Source organism: Oncorhynchus nerka, linkage group LG1 (genome assembly GCF_034236695.1).
Source record: "Oncorhynchus nerka isolate Pitt River linkage group LG1, Oner_Uvic_2.0, whole genome shotgun sequence".
NCBI classification, from domain to species: Eukaryota; Metazoa; Chordata; class Actinopteri; order Salmoniformes; family Salmonidae; genus Oncorhynchus; species Oncorhynchus nerka.
The window spans coordinates 7,592,600-7,611,862 of record NC_088396.1 but is presented as its reverse complement, the minus strand read 5'-3'; the positions used below and the strand labels follow the sequence as shown (position 1 = coordinate 7,611,862).

Sequence of the window (19,263 nt, the reverse complement as noted above, 5' to 3'; positions counted from 1 at the left end):
ATGGTGGAACAAACTCCCTCACGACGCCAGGACAGCGGAGTCAATCACCACCTTCCGGAGACACCTGAAACCCCACCTCTTTAAGGAATACCTAGGATAGGATAAAGTAATCCTTCTCCCCTCCCCCTTAAAAGACCTAGATGCACTATTGTAAAGTGGCTGTTCCACTGGATGTCATAAGGTGAAAGCACCAATTTGTAAGTCGCTCTGGATAAGAGCGTCTGCTAAATGACTTAAATGTAAATGTAAATGTAACATTGAGTTGGGATTATGATTCATTGTTTAGCTAGGGTTAGGGTTACCTAGCTACTGTACATGTCTAAACAAAATACTATTTAAGTAACCATTTCACCGTACCATTTACACCTTCTGTATCCTGTGCATGTGAAAAATACAATTGTACTTGATATAGTGTGTGTTTACCAGAGACAGTAATGTGAAGAACAACATGACCTGCACCAAAGTCGATAGGATATAACTTTAGGCCAACTGGAGAAAGTCCAAATAAAAACATTATCCGTCAGAATGCCCTGCTTTTATTTCATCACACTCACAACCATAAGCTATTTTCTATAATTAGCTCGCCATTAACTTGTAAATAATTATATTGTTGTGAGTTTATTTTCCTGTAATAATTAATACAAATTAAGACGTTGTTAGCTATGATATGGCATTATTTGAACTGGCTAGCCAGCAAACATTGTTTAGAAAGTTGCTTTTTGACATATGCTTTTTGCTAGATTGACATTAATTTTTAAAAGGATGGGATAATTTGTGTTAAAATACACCAGTTATGCTATGTCGGACCACCAGGCTGCTGATGTCATGCAGCCTGTCGTTTTTGTGTTTATACAAATTTATATATTCATAACTACAACGACAAGTTTGATGTCGGACGACAATAGAATGTTCATGATGTCACTATGACAACTGTCTACAGACATGTCGATAGACGTAATATAAACCAGCCTTTACTCTATAAATCTTTGGTTGTTAAGTATACTACCATACTCACTCTGTTTAACACATGGCCTCACATGTGTTAAATTCTTCACATTTTCCTAATTGACTGACCTTCATTTTTTCCGTTGCTTATTTTAGCTGTTCTTGCCATAAAACGGACTTAGTCTTTTAACAAATAGGGCTTTCTTCTACATACCACCCCTACCTTGTCACAACGCAACTGATTGGCTCAAACACAAAAAGAAGGAAAGAAATTCCACAAATGAACTTTTACCAAGGCACATCTGTTAATTGAAATGCATTCCAGGTGACTACCTCATGAAGCTAGTTGAGAGAATGCCAACAGTGTGCAAAGCTGTAATCAAGGAAAAGGGTAGCTACTTTGAAGAACTTGATTTGTTTTACACTTTTTTGGTTACTACAGGATTGTGTTATTTAAAGTTTTGATGTCTTCACTATTATTCTACAATGTAGAAAATAGTAAAAATAAAGAAAAATGAGTAGGAATGAGTAGTTGTGTCCAAACTTTTGACTGGTACTGTGTATATATATATATATATACACACATATATATACAGTTGAAGTCGGAAGTTTACATACACTTAGGGTAGAGTCATTAAAACTCATTTTTCACCACTCCACAAATTTCTTGTTAAAAAACTATAGTTTTGGCAAGTCGGTTAGGACATCTACTTTGTGCGTGACGCAAGTAATTTTCCCAACAATTGTTTACAGACAGATTATTTCACTGTATCTCAATTCCAGTGGGTCAGAAGTTAACCTACACTAAGTTGAATGTGCCTTTAAACAGCTTGGAAAAATTCAGAAAAGGATGTCATGATTTCAGAAGCTTCTCATCATTTGAGTCAATTGGAGAAATGGCCTGTGGTCTGATGAAACAAAAATAGAACTGTTTGGCCATAATGACCATCGTTATGTTTGGAGGAAAAAGGGGGAGGCTTGTAAGCCAAAGAACACCATCCCAACCGTGAAGCACGGGGGTGGCAGCATCATGTTGTGGGGGTGCTTTGCTGCAGGGAGGACTGGTGCACTTCACAAAATATATGTTATCATGAGACAGGAAAATGATGTGGATATATTGAAGCAACATCTCAAGACATCAGTTAAAGCTTAATCGTAAATGGGTCTTCCAAATGGACAATGACCCCAAACATACTTCCAAAAAGTAAAAAATAAAAAAGCCAGACTACGGTTTGCAACTGCACATGGGGACAAAGATCGTACTTTTTGGAGAAATGAGGAAACAAAAATAGAACTGTTTGGCCATTATGACCATTGTTATGTTTGGAGGAAAAAGGGGGAGGCTTGTAAGCTGAAGGACACCATCCCAACCGTGAAGCACGGTGGTGGCAGTATCATGTTGTGGGGGTGCTTTGCTGCAGGAGGGACTGGTGCACTTTACAAAATAGATAGCATCATGAGGTAGGAAAATTATGTGGATATATTGAAGCAACATCTCAAGACATCAGTCAGGAAGATAAAGCTTGGTCGCAAATGGGTCTTCCAAATGGACAATGACCCCAAGCATACTTCCAAAGTTGTGACAAAATGGCTTAAGGACAGCAAAGTTAAGGTATTGGTGTGGCCATCACAAAGCCCTGATCTCAATCCTATAGAAATTGTGTGGGTAGAACTGAAAAAGCGTGTGCGAGCAAGGAGGCCTACAAACCTGACTCAGTTACACCAGCTCTGTCAGGAGGAATGGGCCAAAATTCACCCAACTTATTGTGGGAAGCTTGTAGAAGGCTACCCGAAACGTTTGACCCAAGTTAAACTATTTAAAGGCAATGCTACCAAATATTCATTTAGTGTATGTAAACTTCTGACCCACTGGGAATGTGATGAAAGAAATAAAAGCTGAAATAAATAATTCTCTCTCCTATTATTCTGACATTTCCCATTCTTAAAATAAAGTGGTGATCCTAACTGACCTAAAACAGGAAAAACTGCATTTAAATGTATTTGGCTAAGGTGTATGTAAACTTCCAACTTCAACTGTAAATATATATATAAATGTTTTGTTCGCATAATATATTAAGTATGCATTAAGGTGTCTTTAGTAAAATACACTTGGCAAAAACAAATGTAGGCATTAATTATGCATTTCTTTAGCTTCTAAAATGTCTTGCTGCTTCAAAACAGTGCGTGACCAGCAAGCAGCAGTCCCCTTGAATCCTCCTCTGTTCCATATAAACCACAGCATTAGGGGTTGAATTAATCTTTCGTGGAGAGACGCACTTAACATAGGATGGTATGGTAATGTCTGTCAACAGGCTGTGGGATGCGACGACTAACAAAGAATGTTGTCCCAGTGCACAGATTTTTTTGTCCCTGATCATTTGGACAAATCATTATTTAAGCATTCCACTGCTTAGACGTTGTATGCATCAACCAATGGTTGCGTGCCATGTCATTGACTGTGTCATGGATTGAAAGATTACTATAACATACTGTATGTTGTGGTTAGCTGATAGGTAAAATACCTGTCCAGGCGTTGCAAGATCAACTTCGAAGCAGTGCAACGCAACCAATCTCTTTTCTTTAAATTTCGGAAGGGGTGGGGATATTTGGCGCATGCTTTGGGTGTCACGCCTGCTCCCGCTCTCCCTCTCTGGCGCCAAACTGTCTTCACTACGCACATCGTTAGGCGCTTCATCGCCGGTTACCATCACGCGCAGCAGGGAATCATTGGACTCACCTGAACCCATTATTTGATCGCCTCCCTTTTATCTGTCTGTTGCCTCTGTGTGTTCCCCGTATAATGTCGTTGTGTGTTCCTGTCCTGTTCCATGTCCGTTGGTTTAGTTAAATGTCTACTCCATGTACGTGCTTCCTGTCTCCAGAGTCGAGCCTTACATTGGGGTGCGTTCAGTTCGCTTGAGCGTTTGCTAGATTGCGTTACGCTTTGTACTGAGCGGTATGTTTACTCAAAATACATACAAATACCGTACTTTAAAGAAAACAAACTGTTTTGTGTAACTTCTGTCAAAATTTTAATAAAGAATGCTTAATAGTTTTGTATTGCACACACAACCAACCCCCGGCCCTAATTATTGCACCATGATTACATATCCCATATAGTATATTCATGCATGAAAACATTAACTGTCAAGGGTTATGTAAAAGATTAATATCCTCTCCATTTTATAAACACAAGAATTCATACCCAATTCTGAAAAATATGCTGTTTTTCAACCTCTATACATTTCCGTACCTATATAAGGAGGACCCATGTCACCAAAATGTAATTCAAAACTTCAATCTATTTAAACGGCCATAGAATAAAGACCCCATCTTCATCCACGAGAACTTGAGGTTCAACGATGCCATTTTTCTGTAAAATAAAATATGTGTTACCTCACAGTGACCCAACATAGGTTTGGAGATGTTATGCCCCCAAAATTAAGCAAATCAATTGAAAGCAAGTACATTTTGACCCATCGGTATGTGAAATATTGACACAGTGTATACAGTAAATCATCAGTATGAGCTCTAGTTGTGCGTGTTCCTAAATGTGCTTACCTCTGGTGACTTCGAAGCAGCGCTCACAGTGGACAGTGCGTCTGTAGACCCACATACTGTCCCCTGCCTTGAGATGGCCCAGGTCACTGCTACACACCTCACACTGAGAACACAGAGACACACAATGTCAGATACTCTCATTAGGCGAAGAAGAAGATCATGATGCATGTATTGATTGTTACATCTCAAGGCAGACACAGAGTCCGATAATCTCAATGAGAAGATGGTTGGATGGATGTAATCCAATCAATCAATTATTGGATGTAGTGGTGCAAATGTAACATATTTATATCACAATATTGCAGATCTGATAAGAAGACAGAGGCCTCTGTACACACACTCAGGCATGGATACTAGAATATAGTATTTCAATAGTTTACCTTAAAGCAGGTAGTGTGGCAGTTGATCTTCATATCCTCCAGCACCATCTTGGGGTCGGAACTCATGGGCTTACGGCAGTAAGAGCACAGGTCTCTCTCCAAAACAGTCCTAGAGGGACTTATCATCACATGGCTGTATGAGAGAGCATGCATGGACCTCATGTAAGGCCAGACTGCATCAGCTAGGGGAGTTATTTTAACAAAAGCATCAGCAGCTTTTTATTTGTGGCTAGATAACTATGTCATATGTTGTAACTATGTTATTGGTCTGTTACAACTGTTATATGTAATAACCATAAAATACATGTTTTTGTTTGTACATGTGATGTCTTAATCATGTGCACAGTCAGAGGAAAACATGGATATAAATAGCACAGTTTGAAAGCAGGATGATCATGACATAGATGACGTGATTCTTGAAAGTTGGGACAATCCTTGTGCTAATGAAATTAGCCCTGGAGCATTATATTGTGCTATAAAAAAATATATAGTATATATGTTTGAAAATGTGTATTACATATTTAAATAATATAATGTTAGAATGACATAATCAAGGCCTTTAAACACTTGTTGGACAATAAAACAATTTAAAAAATGTAATGCTTTTTATGGTGTCTGACGGAGTTGACAATCATTTTATGAAAAAAATAAATAATTAGGAGGTTGTTCCTTTATATGGTGTAATCGCTAATACTTTGGTTTATCAACAACAAAAAAGTAGAGCTTGTCCTGTCTTTCAGGAATCCCATATGAGATGATATGCATTCCTGCAATCTCACCTTTCAGGAGTAGAATACACCGTCTTGGTGGGTTTTGACATGAGAGAATCGAACAGATCGTCCTCAGCCCGGCTGAAGAAGAGAATGCAATCGTTCAAATACAGTTTGTTACATGTATTCTTCAAAATGGATGTCGATGGTGGCCTAGAGGTGGTCTACTTAATTTGCATGCAAATCACTGCCAGGTAGGAGCCGATTAATACTACCGTACCTGCTGTCCTTGTAGGTAGTAGACGTGGTGTAGACAACGGGGCTGGTGACACTGACACTGGTGTAGTAACATAATATATATTGTCATATAGGTGCACATAAGAAAAATCACAACCATTTACATTTGTCATTCAGCAGACGCTCTTATCCAGAGCGACATACAGTTAGTGCATTTATCTTAAGATAGCTAAGTGGGACAACCACATATCAGTCATAGTAAATGTTTTCTCAATAAAGTAGCTATCAGAAAAGTCAAGATAGTAAGGCGGGGAAAAAGTCAAGTGCGAGAGGTCACAAAAGCCTTTTTTGGGTGAGGGGGGTTGGGGTGAGAAGAAGGTGCACTGGGATTATTTAAAATACTCTGAAGAAGTTTTCGAAAGATAGGCAGGTACCCTGCTATCCTAGCTTGAGGGGGAAAGCTGGTTCCACCATTGGGCTGCCAGGACAGAGAAGAGCTTGGACTGGGAAAAGCGGGAGCTGCCCTCCCATCTGGGTGAGAGGGCCAAGAGACTAGAGACCAGATGGAGTGCTCGGGTTGGGGTGTAGGGTTTGAGCATAGCCTGAAGATAGGGAGGGGCAGTTCCTCTTGCTGCTCCGTAGACAAGTACTACGGGTCTTGAGGTGGATGCGAGTTTCGACTGGAAGCCAGTGGAGTGTGAAGAAGAGCAGGGTGACATGGGAGAACTTGGGAAGGTTGAACACCAGGTGGGCTGCAGCATTCTGTATGAATTTCAGGGGTTTGATGTGGAGTCCAGCGGAGTCCAGCCAACATCCAGTTGAAGTAGTCCAGACGAGAGATGCCTGGACAATTGCCTGGATTAGGACCGGCGCCGCTTCCTGTGTGACGAGGAGGGATGATAGGTCCTCTGGGAAGTTTAGTTTCCCCAAATATTCACTCAGCTGTCCGCAGACCTTTTCTGGCCTGGTTTAGATCTTATCTGTCGGAAAGATATCAGTTTGTCTCTGTGAATGGTTTGTCCTCTGACAAATCAACTGTAAATTTCGGTGTTCCTCAAGGTTCCGTTTTATGACCACTATTGTTTTCACTATATATTTGACCTCTTGGGGATGTTATTCGAAAACATAATGTAAACTTTCACTGCTATGCGGATGACACACAGCTGTACATTTCAATGAAACATGGTGAAGCCCCAAAATTGCCCTCGCTAGAAGCATGTGTTTCAGACATAAGGAAGTGGATGGCTGCAAACTTTCTACTATTAAACTCGGACAAAACAGAGATGCTTGTTCTAGGTCCCAAGAAACAAAGAGATCTTCTGTTGAATCTGACAATTAATCTTAATGGTTGTACAGTCGTCTCAAATAAAACTGTGAAGGACCTCGGCGTTACTCTGGACCCTGATCTCTCTTTTGAAGAACATATCAAGACCATTTCGAGGACAGCTTTTTTCCATCTACGTAACATTGCAAAAATCAGAAACTTTCTGTCCAAAAATGATGCAGAAAAATTAATCCATGCTTTTGTCACTTCTAGGTTAGACTACTGCAATGCTCTATTTTCCAGCTACCCGGATAAAGCACTAAATAAACTTCAGTTAGTGCTAAATACGGCTGCTAGAATCCTGACTAGAACCAAAAAATGTGATCATATTACTCCAGTGCTAGCCTCTCTACACTGGCTTCCTGTCAAAGCAAGGGCTGATTTCAAGGTTTTACTGCTAACCTACAAAGCATTACATGGGCTTGCTCCTACCTATCTCTCTGATTTGGTCCTGCCGTACATACCTACACGTACGCTACGGTCACAAGACGCAGGCCTCCTAATTGTCCCTAGAATTTCTAAGCAAACAGCTGGAGGCAGGGCTTTCTCCTATAGAGCTCCATTTTTATGGAACGGTCTGCCTACCCATGTCAGAGACGCAAACTCGGTCTCAACCTTTAAGTCTTTACTGAAGACTCATCTCTTCAGTGGGTCATATGATTGAGTGTAGTCTGGCCCAGGAGTGGGAAGGTGAACGGAAAGGCTCTGGAGCAACGAACCGCCCTTGCTGTCTCTGCCTGGCTGGTTCCCCTCTTTCCACTGGGATTCTCTGCCTCTAACCCTATTACAGGGGCTGAGTCACTGGCTTGCTGGGGCTCTCTCATGCCGTCCCTGGAGGGGGTGTGTCACCTGAGTGGGTTGATTCACTGTTGTGGTCATCCTGTCTGGGTTGCCCCCCCTTGGGTTGTGCCGTGGCGGAGATCTTTGTGGGCTATACTCAGCCTTGTCTCAGGATGGTAAGTTGGTGGTTGAAGATATCCCTCTAGTGGTGTGGGGGCTGTGCTTTGGCAAAGTGGGTGGGGTTATATCCTTCCTGTTTGGCCCTGTCCGGGGGTGTCCTCGGATGGGGCCACAGTGTCTCCTGACCCCTCCTGTCTCAGCCTCCAGTATTTATGCTGCAGTAGTTTATGTGTCGGGGGGCTAGGGTCAGTTTGTTATATCTGGAGTACTTCTCCTGTCCTATTCGGTGTCCTGTGTGAATCTAAGTGTGCGTTCTCTAGTTCTCTCCTTCTCTCTTTCTTTCTCTCTCTCGGAGGACCTGAGCCCTAGGACCATGCCCCAGGGCTACCTGACATGATGACTCCTTGCTGTCCCCAGTCCACCGGGCCATGCTGCTGCTCCAGTTTCAACTGTTCTGCCTTACTATTATTCGACCATGCTGGTCATTTATGAACATTTGAACATCTTGGCCATGTTCTGTTATAATCTCCACCCGGCACAGCCAGAAGAGGACTGGCCACCCCACATAGCCTGGTTCCTCTCTAGGTTTCTTCCTATGTTTTAGCCTTTCTAGGGAGTTTTTCCTAGCCACCGTGCTTCTACACCTGCATTGCTTGCTGTTTGGGGTTTTAGGCTGGGTTTCTGTACAGCACTTTGAGATATCAGCTGATGTACGAAGGGCTATATAAATACATTTGATTTGATTTGTAAGCTCACAGTGAGTCACTCAGCTACAGAGCCAGAGGGGAGGGCCGACTAGGCTGGGAGGAAGACAGAGGGAGTCATAGGATACGGAATAGGAGAAACGTGAGGTTGAGGAGGCAGAATCAGGAGACAGGAGGGAGAAGGATTTATCAGAAGGGAGAGATGGTAAAATAGAAAAGGAGAGAGTAGTGGTAGAGAGAGAGCGAAGATTGCAACAGCGCATGAGCATCTGGGTAGGGGCTGAGTGGCTAGGGATGGAGGAAAGGGAGACAGAAAAGGAAACAAAATAGTGATTATAGACCTGGAGGGTAGTGAGAGTGAGGGTAGTGAGAGTAGTGGTCGAACAGACTCTAGTAAAGATGAGGTCAAGCGTACTGCCTGCTTTGTGAGTGGTATTGGCTTTGAAACTATGTTTAGTGATAAAGATAAATACAATCCCAGGCATGATGCAGTTAATCATTTCATCAGATTAATTTAAAGGGCATTACGTACCTGTTGTCTGGCTTGCTGGAGTAGCTTCTACGGGTGTTTGTTGAGGTGTAGTCCTCACTGTGTGTGAGGAAATAGGGTGGGATTGTAGGTTATTTTCAAAGTCTTGTGAGGATTTATGGGCTGTGAAACCCGTCTCTAATAGGTTGTTCTCGAGATGATTGCATTGCAGTCTGCGATAGCAGACTTACTGATTTCCAGTACGTCATCACCTTTCATCCTAAAAAACGAATAATTATTATCTGTACATCAGTCAGTCTGACACCACCTACTGGACGTAGACGTCACTTCAACTTTTAATATTGATTGTAATTTGGTTGAGTTGTCAACTGTTGTGAACTCAACAGAACATTTCACCATGTCATTGGATTTAGGTTAAAAGTGGAGGGGGTTGAAATGGGATGGAAATAGTGTTGATTGAACCCGTTTTTACTAGAGGTCGACCGATTATGATTTTTCAACGCCAATACCGATACCGATTATTGGAGGGCCATAAAAAGCCGATGCCGATTAATCGGACGATTTTAATTTTTTAAAATTGTAATAATTACAATTACAACAATACTGAATGAACACTTATTTTAACTTAATATAATACATCAATAAAATCAATTTAGCCTCAAGTAAATAATGAAACATGTTCAATTTGGTTTAAATAATGTAAAAACAAAGTGTTGGAGAAGAAAGTAAAAGTGCAATATGTTCCATGTAAAATATGTGCCATGTAAGAAAGCTAACGTTTCAGTTCCTTGCTCAGAACATGAGCACATATGAAAGCTGGTGGTTCCTTTTATCATGAGTCTTCAATATTCCCAGGTAAGAAGTTTTTGGTTGTAGTTATTATAGGAATTGTAGGACTATTTCCCTCTATACCATTTGTATTTCATTAACCTTTGCCTATTGGATGTTCTTATAGGCACTTTAGTATTGCCAGTGTAACAGTATAGCTTCCGTCCCTCTCCTCGCTCCTCCCTGGGCTCGAACCAGGAACACATCGACAATTAGCGCGTGCTAACTAGCTAGCCATTTCACTTTGGTTACACCAGCCTCATCTCGGGAGTTGATAGGCTTGAAGTCATAAACAGCGCAATGCTTGACGCACAACAAAGAGCTGCTGGCAAAACGCACGAAAGTGCTGTTTAAATGAATGTTTACGCTCCTGCTTCTGCCTACCACCGCTCAGTCAGATACTTGTATGCTCAGTCAGATTATATGCAACGCAGGACACGCTAGATAATATCTAGTAATATCATCAACCATGTGTAGTTAACTAGTGATTATGATTGATTGTTTTTTATAAGATAAGTTTAATGCTAGCTAGCAACTTACCTTGGCTTACTGCATTCGCATAACAGGCAGCCTCCTTGTGGAGTGCAACAAGAAAGAGGCAGGTCGTTATTGCGTTGGACTAGTTAAGGTTCCAAGATTGGCTCCCCCGAGCTGACAAGGTGAAAATCTGTCGTTCTGCCCCTGAACAAGGCAGTTAACCCACTGTTCCTAGTCCGTCATTGAAAATAAGAATGTGTTCTTAACTGACTTGCCTAGTTAAATAAAGATTTTTTTTTTTTTTTTAATTTTTTAAATCGTCAAATCGGCGCCCAAAGATCCCGATTTCCGATTGTTATGAAAATTTGAAATCGGCTCTAATTAATCGGCCAGTCCGATTAATCAGTCGACCTCCAGTTTTTACCCAGTGGGCATTTACCCACATCACAAATTTGATGCTCTCGGACTGGCCATATATTAGTCAGGGGCCATTGTACAGAGCATTTTGTAGTACACTATTCTACAACCATTACCTTGGCTTGGAGCTGATTGTGTAGGAAGAGGACCTGGTAGAGGAGACATCGTCACTCCTACTGTAGGAGCAGTTTGGAATGGGAGACAGAGAACGCGATATTAAGGAAGATGGCTGTGTTATATAGTCGCTCTGGATAAGAGCGTCTGCTAAATGACTTAAATGTAAATGTAAATGTTATTGTGAAATCTGACTTAAATGACAACAGAAATGTTATAATTTGATGTCAACTATCGGTCCAATATGCAATCCCTAGAAAGCTATAGTTAAGTTGCATGAAGGACAGTAACTGTTGATCATATAAGTTGTAAATACAACATTGTTGAAGAAGAATATATCATTAACTACTGGTTCTTGTTTAGAGGTTATTATGTTTACCTGGTGATGGTCCTAGTTGTAGAGGTCGGAGATTTCACAGTTTTGACATCCCTAAATGGAAACAAAGATGGGATACATTTTGGCTACTCACCTCACACACAGATAATGAACCGTTACTGATATTGAGAAGTATTTTGCTGAAATAGATTTGATTAAATCAGTAAAACTTACCCTTTGGGGCTGTCCACAGTGACAAATTCTTTATTGGTGATGGTTGTAGTACTGTAAGTATAAACAATGGAAATTATATGCTCAGTTTGAGTTGATCTACAAATATCACATGATGAAACCAATTTTTATAATCAGATCTGTTATATACTGTGGACCACTTGAGTGTTCGGATGATAATGTTTAGCAAGGGTTCCAAAAATGTAGTAAAAAGGAGAGGTGAGAGGACTACCCTGCTGTGTTCCCCTCGACAAATTTAAAAAAGGAAGCGATCATATTGGATTGGAGTACAATACCTTAACCCACTTGATAAATCCAGGGCCAAAGCAAAACTTTAAGGGTATTTGTCAAAAAGCCCCAGTCTACCCTATCAAATGTCTTCTCTGCATCCAGGTAAAAGGCTGAGTACTCTTTTTGACATGAGGTGAAGCACATTTCTAAGATTGTCTGTGGAGCTTCTACTTTTTACAAACCTGATCTGTGTGAATAATATGAGGCAAAACCTTTTCCAGCCTGGCTAGTACTTTTGAAAGCAAAAAACTCCCTGGGTCAGTGGGGTCTCTATCCTTCTTGAGAATGAATGAAATTAGTGCCTTATTAACAGCGTCAGGTAGCTGCTCCAGTTCCAGAGCTTCTGCCGTGTTAATATAGGAGCTAATGCGTCAATGTTCCTCTTGTAATATTCAACCGGCAACCGGCACTTCATTGATTTGATGGCTGTTCTTATCTCAGATTCTAATATAGGAGCATCCAAATGTTTTATTTGTTCTGGGGACACCCCTGGAAACTCTATCTTTGAAAAAAAAAGGAATTCAATTTAGCTGGGTCTAAGTTACAGTCAGACATACAAAGAGTTGAATAAAAGTCACAAAACACATTGTTATTATACAGTATTTTGTACCAGTCAGTACCTCCCCACTTCCATGTTTGATAGCTGGTATTACAAAACTGGCATATTTTTGTTTCAATTGTCTAACCAATAATTTACCTGCTTTTTCACCACTTTCATAAAAGTTTGTCCTCACCCGAAACATTGCATATTCAGCCTTTTTGTTATAGATCTCATGTAATTGAATCCGTCAGATGACAGACTTTTCAATAGTGACTCAATATTTTTATTGGATAACTATTTTTCCCAACTCTTTAATTTGAGACGAGTATTTCAACTCTATCTTCCCTTTTCTTTCTACTGGTATGTGCTATTATTTTGCCCGTAAACATAAGCTTCAGAATTCTCCAACACCGTAATCTATTTGTCAGTGGAAATAATGTTTGTTTGAAAACAAAACCACTTGAGATCGTCGAGGGAAATATTAAATGTTTCATCTTGGAATAAGGACGTATTCATCCTCCATCTAATGCTTTTCTTAGCCATATCAGCCTCAACTACTATAGATAATTCCACTGTTGCGTGGTCAGTCAAAGCAATAACCCCTATTTTACAATCTATCACATCTTTAGTCGTACTCTTGGAAATTAGGAAGTAATCTATCCTGGAATGAGATTTATGGTTATGTGAATGAAATGTATATTTCTTCTCCCTAGGATTTACACCTCACCATATATATCTACCAGACCAAGATCCCTCATTAATAGGTGTATTGCTGCTCTGTTCCTTGGTACAGTTTTACAATAAGTAGTTTCATCAAGGATACCATCTTGAACCTGGGTAAAGTCTCCCGCCACTATTTATTTTTCCCATGGCCTTATGGAAAAACCCAGGATCCTTCTTGTTTGGTGCATAAATATCATTACACATATGAACCTTATTACCATTTACCAGTGCTTCAACACACATCTTTCCTTTCTCATCCTTATGTTGCTTTAACATGACAAAACTCAAATTAAGGCGCCTGTCTCAGTTAGCTGTGTCTTGCACGCTTCTGTGGAGATCCTCATACAGTTTGCTGTTGTTCTCGCTTTCTTAATCAGTCGTCCTCCAGCGTTGATATCCAACCCTCTGCCTCATCTAGCCTCTGTAAATACGCCCAATACATCTTCTTGCATATCCATCTGAGATTGCATGACCTGAGGAACATTCGATTCGAGAATGGTGCTGACTCTACCCATTTCTTCCATGGCCTTCTGTTGGGATGATTGCAAGGTCGACAACGAGCTGGGTTCTATGTTCTGCCTGTTCAAGGTCATGCTAGCCGAAGTGCTAGCAACAAAGCTAGCCCTTTTAGACGCTGCGCTAGCGATTGTGCTACGTGTACGTGCTGAAGCTGAATTCAACACAAACATTGTTGAAATACTTTGATAAAACAAATAAAAATAACTTTATCATCAAAAACAATGATACTAAATTGACTATTTTATCGAACTTTGATGAAATTGGTAGGGTTTTATCGGGAGGCTCCTTTCAGACAGCCACCTTGCTTCGCAGCATCACATGTCTCAATGTTGAATAATATAGATTATTCTAGCTTGTACTGAATTAAATGCATTATATTACACAGGTACTGTAGAAGTTTATTGGATTCAACAGACTTCTTAGTGAACCTTTCAAGTTCAATACAGAGTGCAGTATCCTGCAGTATCTGGAATAACATGAACACCTCCCTAAGGGAGACCTTACCTGTCAGGGGAGGAGTAGCGAGAATTCATGGTTGTCGGCAGCAGAGTATCAAAGAGGTCATCCTCGGTCCTGTGAAGATTATAATTATACTGTAATTAGATACATTATTCAATTATGTTCAATGTCAACACCCTTATATCAATTTGAACACCGAAGTCATTATCGTTAGCTAAATGGATTTTTGCACAAAACATATTTGACAGAAGGGACAATATGAAAATAATGGACCAATCCAAGGCCTTCAATTGAAGGTCAGTATGCTTACTTTGAGGATGTCCCCTTTGGGATAGTGGGGGGTTTCTTGCTGACATCTCTGAATGAAAAATAATGTGTTTTTAGGGAAATATTAGCATTTCATTACGGTTTTGCAAATGTCGTTCACATTGTGTGTTTGTGTTTAGTGCATATCGCTGCTCAAACTCACCCGGAAGTGCTTTCCTTTTTAGTGGTTTTCAGTGTCACCGTGTCTGTTTTGGAGACACTTGTCGTGCTTGAGAAACATGGAAGAAATGGATCAATATGTTGACCAATATTCATCAATATTCCTACACTAGTTCATTGGTGAATGTGGACACGACCAAATCAAGTATGAGAAAGTTTTTTAATTGCCTTCTAAAATCTTAAAAATAATGTGAATGTTTATCTATTGATGAAAAAAATGGTTAAACAAAGATCTTACCTGTCTGGGATCAAGTATTCAGTTTTGACGGATGTTGGTATCAGACTACTGACTAACTGATCCTCAGTCCTGCCAAGACAACAGTAACTCATTTATTATTAACCAGATTCTGCATGGATTGAATTGATTCTATTGTTTGGTGATTATACAGACATACAGTATAGCACATGTTACACATCCTATGTCATTGTGTCACTTGTCAAGCCTGATTTTACACGTTGGGGTTGGTCACTTTGACTTCTCGCTCACTTTTGGCTTTGAAGGTGGTGTTCCATGTATGGAATATGTTACTGTTACCGCTACCGTTACCCGTTACCATTGCAGTTACATTACTGTTCCTGTTGCATTGTTCCTGTTACTGTTAATTCTCTGCCAGATTTACTGGGGGGGGGGGGGTTCTAAGCTGACATGTGGAATGGTTTTAAGATGGTCATACAATGGATCATTCAGCTATTTGATTTAGAATTCTAGGACCCCTTTAGGTATAAAAAAAAAGTAAACAAATGATTTGATAAAATATTGAATTTGGCCTTCACTACCATAATGCATAATGCATAACACATTCATAAATGGCTAAAACATCTTAAGGTCTACGGTTTTGGAGTGTCTGTCCTATATCTAGGAGATATGAGAAAGCTCTGGAAATATATATATATATACAATTGGTCCAGCGTCGTCCGGGTATGGACCGGGTAGGCCGTCATTGTAAATAAGAATTTGATCTTAACTGACTTGCCATGTCAAATAAAGGTTAATTGACTGATGAGTTTCAGAAGAAAGGTCTTTGTTTCTGGCCATCTTGAGCCTGTAATCGAACCCACAAATGCTGATGCTCCACATACTCAACTAGTCTAAAGAAGACCAGTTTTATTGCTTCTTTAATCAGGACAAAAGTTTTCAGCTGTGTTAACATAATTGCAAAAGGGGATTCTAATGATCACTTATCCTTTTAAAATGATCAACTTGGATTAGCTGACACAACGTGCCATTGGAACACAGGAGTGATGATTGCTGATAATGGGCCTCTGTACGCCTATGTAGATATTCCATAAAAAATCTGCAATTTCCAGCTACAATAGTCATTTACAACATTAACAATGTCCACACTGTATTTCTGATCAATTTGATGTGTAAAAAATTCACTTTTTTTTTTTAAAGGACATTTCTAAGTGACCCCAAACTTTTGAACGGTAGTGTATATATATACCGTAATTTCCGGACTATAAGCCGCTACTTTTTCCCACGCTTTGAACCTCGCGGCTTATACAATGACGCGGCTAATTTATGGATTTTTCCCGCTTTCACAAGATTCATGCCGCCAAAAAACTGAACACCGTCACATCATTCTGATTACGGTAGTCATTTTGTCACCCTCATCATGGCAAAGACACGGAGAAATGCACATGATGCAGCTTTCAATTTGAAGGCGATCGATCTGGCTGTTGGAAAAGGAAATAGAGCTGCTGCACGGGAGCTTGGCCTTAATGAGTAGATGATAAGACATTGGAAACAGCAGCGTGAGGAACTGACTCAGTGCAAAAAGACAACAAAAGCTTTCAGAGGGAAGAAAAGCAGATGGCCCGAACTAGAAAATGAGCTTGAAGACTGGGTCAACACACAGAGAGCAGACGGCTGAGGTGTTTCAACTGTGCAGATCCGACTGAAAGCCAAAACAATCGTCACCGCAATGAAGTTTGAGGATTTTAGACGTGGACCATCGTGGTGTCCAAGATTTATGAGACGTAAAGGCCTGTCCATCAGGGTACGGTCGAGTCTGTGTCAGCAGCCCCCCCCCGACTACGAGGAAAAAGTTTCAAACTTCCGCAAATTCACTGATGCAAAGATAGCGGAGCATTCCATCGGCCCGCACGACATCATAAATATGGATGAGGTTCCTCTGACGTTTGACCTGCCTCTCACTTGGACTGTCAACAGGAAAGGCGAATCATCCGTCACGCTGAAAACAACAGGGCATGAAAAAACGCACTTCACCTGTGTTCTGAGCTGCACGGCATCGGGAGAAAACGCACTTCACCTGTGTTCTGAGCTGCACGGCTTCGGGAGAAAAGGCACTTCACCTGTGTTCTGAGCTGCACCGCATCGGGAGAAAAGCTTCCACCGATGTTGATTTTTAAACGCATGACGATGCCAAAATAAAAATTCCCGAGAGGAATTGTTGTGAAAGTCAACAAGAAAGGATGGATGACAGAAGGCCTAATGCATGAATGGCATACGGAGTGTTACGGCAAGCGACCGGGAGGATTATTTCACAAGAACAAGGCATTGCTCGTGTTGGACAGCATGAGGGCCCATATAACAGATTATGTGAAAGAAGCCATCAAGAGGACAAACTCAATTCCAGCTGTGATTCCTGGGGGCACAACAATGTATTTGCAGCCACTCGACATCAGTGTAAATCGTGCATTTAAGGTTGCACTCTGTGTTCAGTGGGAGGCTTGGATGACAAGTGGGGAGAAATCCTTCACTAAAACGGGCCGCATGCGAAGAGCAACTTATGGTCAAGTCTGCCCGTGGGTCCTGACAGCGTGGAGCATTGTCAAAAAATCCACTATCATCAACAGGTTTCGAAAGGCTAAACTGCTGCGTGTTGAAGAGGGCAGCATGAGCTCAGCGGGGAATTTGCCTCCGGTTGAAAGTGACGAGAGCGACAATGAAAACGATCCAACATCGGATGAAGCAATTCTGAGGCTATTCAACTCCGACACCGAAGGAGATGACTTCAGTGGTTTCAGTGCACAGGAGGAGGAAGATGACTTTCTTGGTAGGCTACTGTTTACTGCTATTTTTTTTATTTTTGTTACAAGCCGTGTTTCGTTAAAGCCTATTTATTTTTGTTACAAGCCGTGTTTCGTTTAAAGGCTGTGTAAAGTTAATTTGTTTCAATGTACCGGTAGGCACCTGCGGCTTATAGACATGTGCGGCTTATTTATGTAGAAAATACCATTTTATTTTAAATTCAGTGGCTGCGGCTTATATACACATATTTTACCATTTTTTTGGGGTTAGGCATAAAACTACCTGCATTACATTTTTTTACTGGTACTGATTACCTTCAGACGTTTCGTGTTCGTGAGAATCTCCCCTTTCCACAGTGGGGTCCCAGTAGTTTGTAACCCAAATGGTTCGGACGCTACAAAAAGAAGTTGGCACATCGACGCTACAGACGTTTCATGAGAAGACACATTTTCATGGTCTGACAAACACTGCTGTAGCTTGGCCACCTTCCACCTCACATGCGGAAGGCCACCATAGATGGATGTGGTAGATTGAGACACAGTCCATGCAAAAAACAGATACAGTATCTCTAGATTAAATTTACGGATTTTGATGGGGAATTTCTTATTATGTTACTTAGATTGATGCGCCGGTGCGTCAATAGACTCTAAGGGGGATAATTATTATGTCATTATGAGCCTTGTCAAGACTGATCTTACACTTTGGGGGTGGTCACTTTGACTTCTTTGACAAAATACAATTACAAAATAATATAAAGATCAAGTGTACCAAAATAAACTACAACATATATTTATTTAATTAAAATACGAGTATTTTGTATTTCAAAAATATGTGTATTTTAATTAACAGCAACAACATTCTCAGTATGGCCTTGAAGGTGGTGAGTAGGGTGTCTTTGTAAGTCGCTCTGGATAAGAGCGTCTGCTAAATGACTTAAATGTAATGTAAATGTGTCTTATGTAATTCATTTGGACAAATCATGATTTCACAGGTGCTCACATCTTTTGAATTTCGGAAGGGGGCATTTGGCGCATAGACTCACCAAAAATGGGCTGAGAGTTTTTGTTTAGAGTGTTAGAGAGGACACTACTTCGCTTGTCTAACACATCTCCCCCAGAACTAAATCGTGCATCAAACGCAATTACGCAAACACTACAGAATGGTACTTCAAAGCTTCACTCAACATGTCAGTCTACAGCCCTGCTGCCAGCTGTGTCACCAGTCTGCCTACCACTGACATGATAAGACATCCTCTTGGATGCAGCAGGGAAAATAAAATACCACTGGGGGTAAAAAGAAAAGTATGTGTGCTCGTATATATGTCTCTGTGTGGGAAGCTGCAGCAGGAACATGATTGTATGATCAATGGGCCTGTCTGGGTCCTCTGCCAGCACAGGTAAACATATTCTCCCTGCAATTCCTCACAGGCCTATCACAAGCTTATCATATATAGCATCATGGTTATTTATAGTACAGGCCATAGATGTTTTAATATGGTGTTGTATTAAGATTACTTAAATTGTCAATTGTACACAAGGTCAAACCAAATTTTGACTTGTCCCAACCCCTCCGAAAGACACCGACACATATACAGGTTGAAAAGGTTGGAGCAGAG

General features: G+C 40.7%; 1 protein-coding gene across 3 annotated transcripts in view; it reads right to left on the bottom strand.

Moving 5' to 3' along the window:
• Positions 1-3,964: 3,964 nt before the first annotated feature.
• scel (sciellin) overlaps positions 3,965-19,263 on the bottom strand; it is a 29,096-nt gene continuing 13,797 nt past the window's right edge. Inside the window, exons 12-24 of one of the 3 annotated variants that reach the window (XM_029664440.2) lie at positions 14,892-14,960; positions 14,637-14,702; positions 14,478-14,525; positions 14,213-14,281; positions 11,638-11,688; positions 11,467-11,517; positions 11,090-11,149; positions 9,294-9,350; positions 5,877-5,933; positions 5,666-5,737; positions 4,887-5,019; positions 4,507-4,609; positions 3,965-4,318 (exon numbers count right to left, since the gene is read on the bottom strand). In XM_029664440.2, coding sequence (XP_029520300.1) covers positions 4,302-4,318; positions 4,507-4,609; positions 4,887-5,019; positions 5,666-5,737; positions 5,877-5,933; positions 9,294-9,350; positions 11,090-11,149; positions 11,467-11,517; positions 11,638-11,688; positions 14,213-14,281; positions 14,478-14,525; positions 14,637-14,702; positions 14,892-14,960 — 853 coding nt within the window. In that variant the 3' untranslated portion in view covers positions 3,965-4,301. The remainder of the gene's footprint in view (positions 4,319-4,506; positions 4,610-4,886; positions 5,020-5,665; positions 5,738-5,876; positions 5,934-9,293; positions 9,351-11,089; positions 11,150-11,466; positions 11,518-11,637; positions 11,689-14,212; positions 14,282-14,477; positions 14,526-14,636; positions 14,703-14,891; positions 14,961-19,263) is intronic. The other 2 variants (XM_029664531.2, XM_029664622.2) reach the window with 2 other exon arrangements.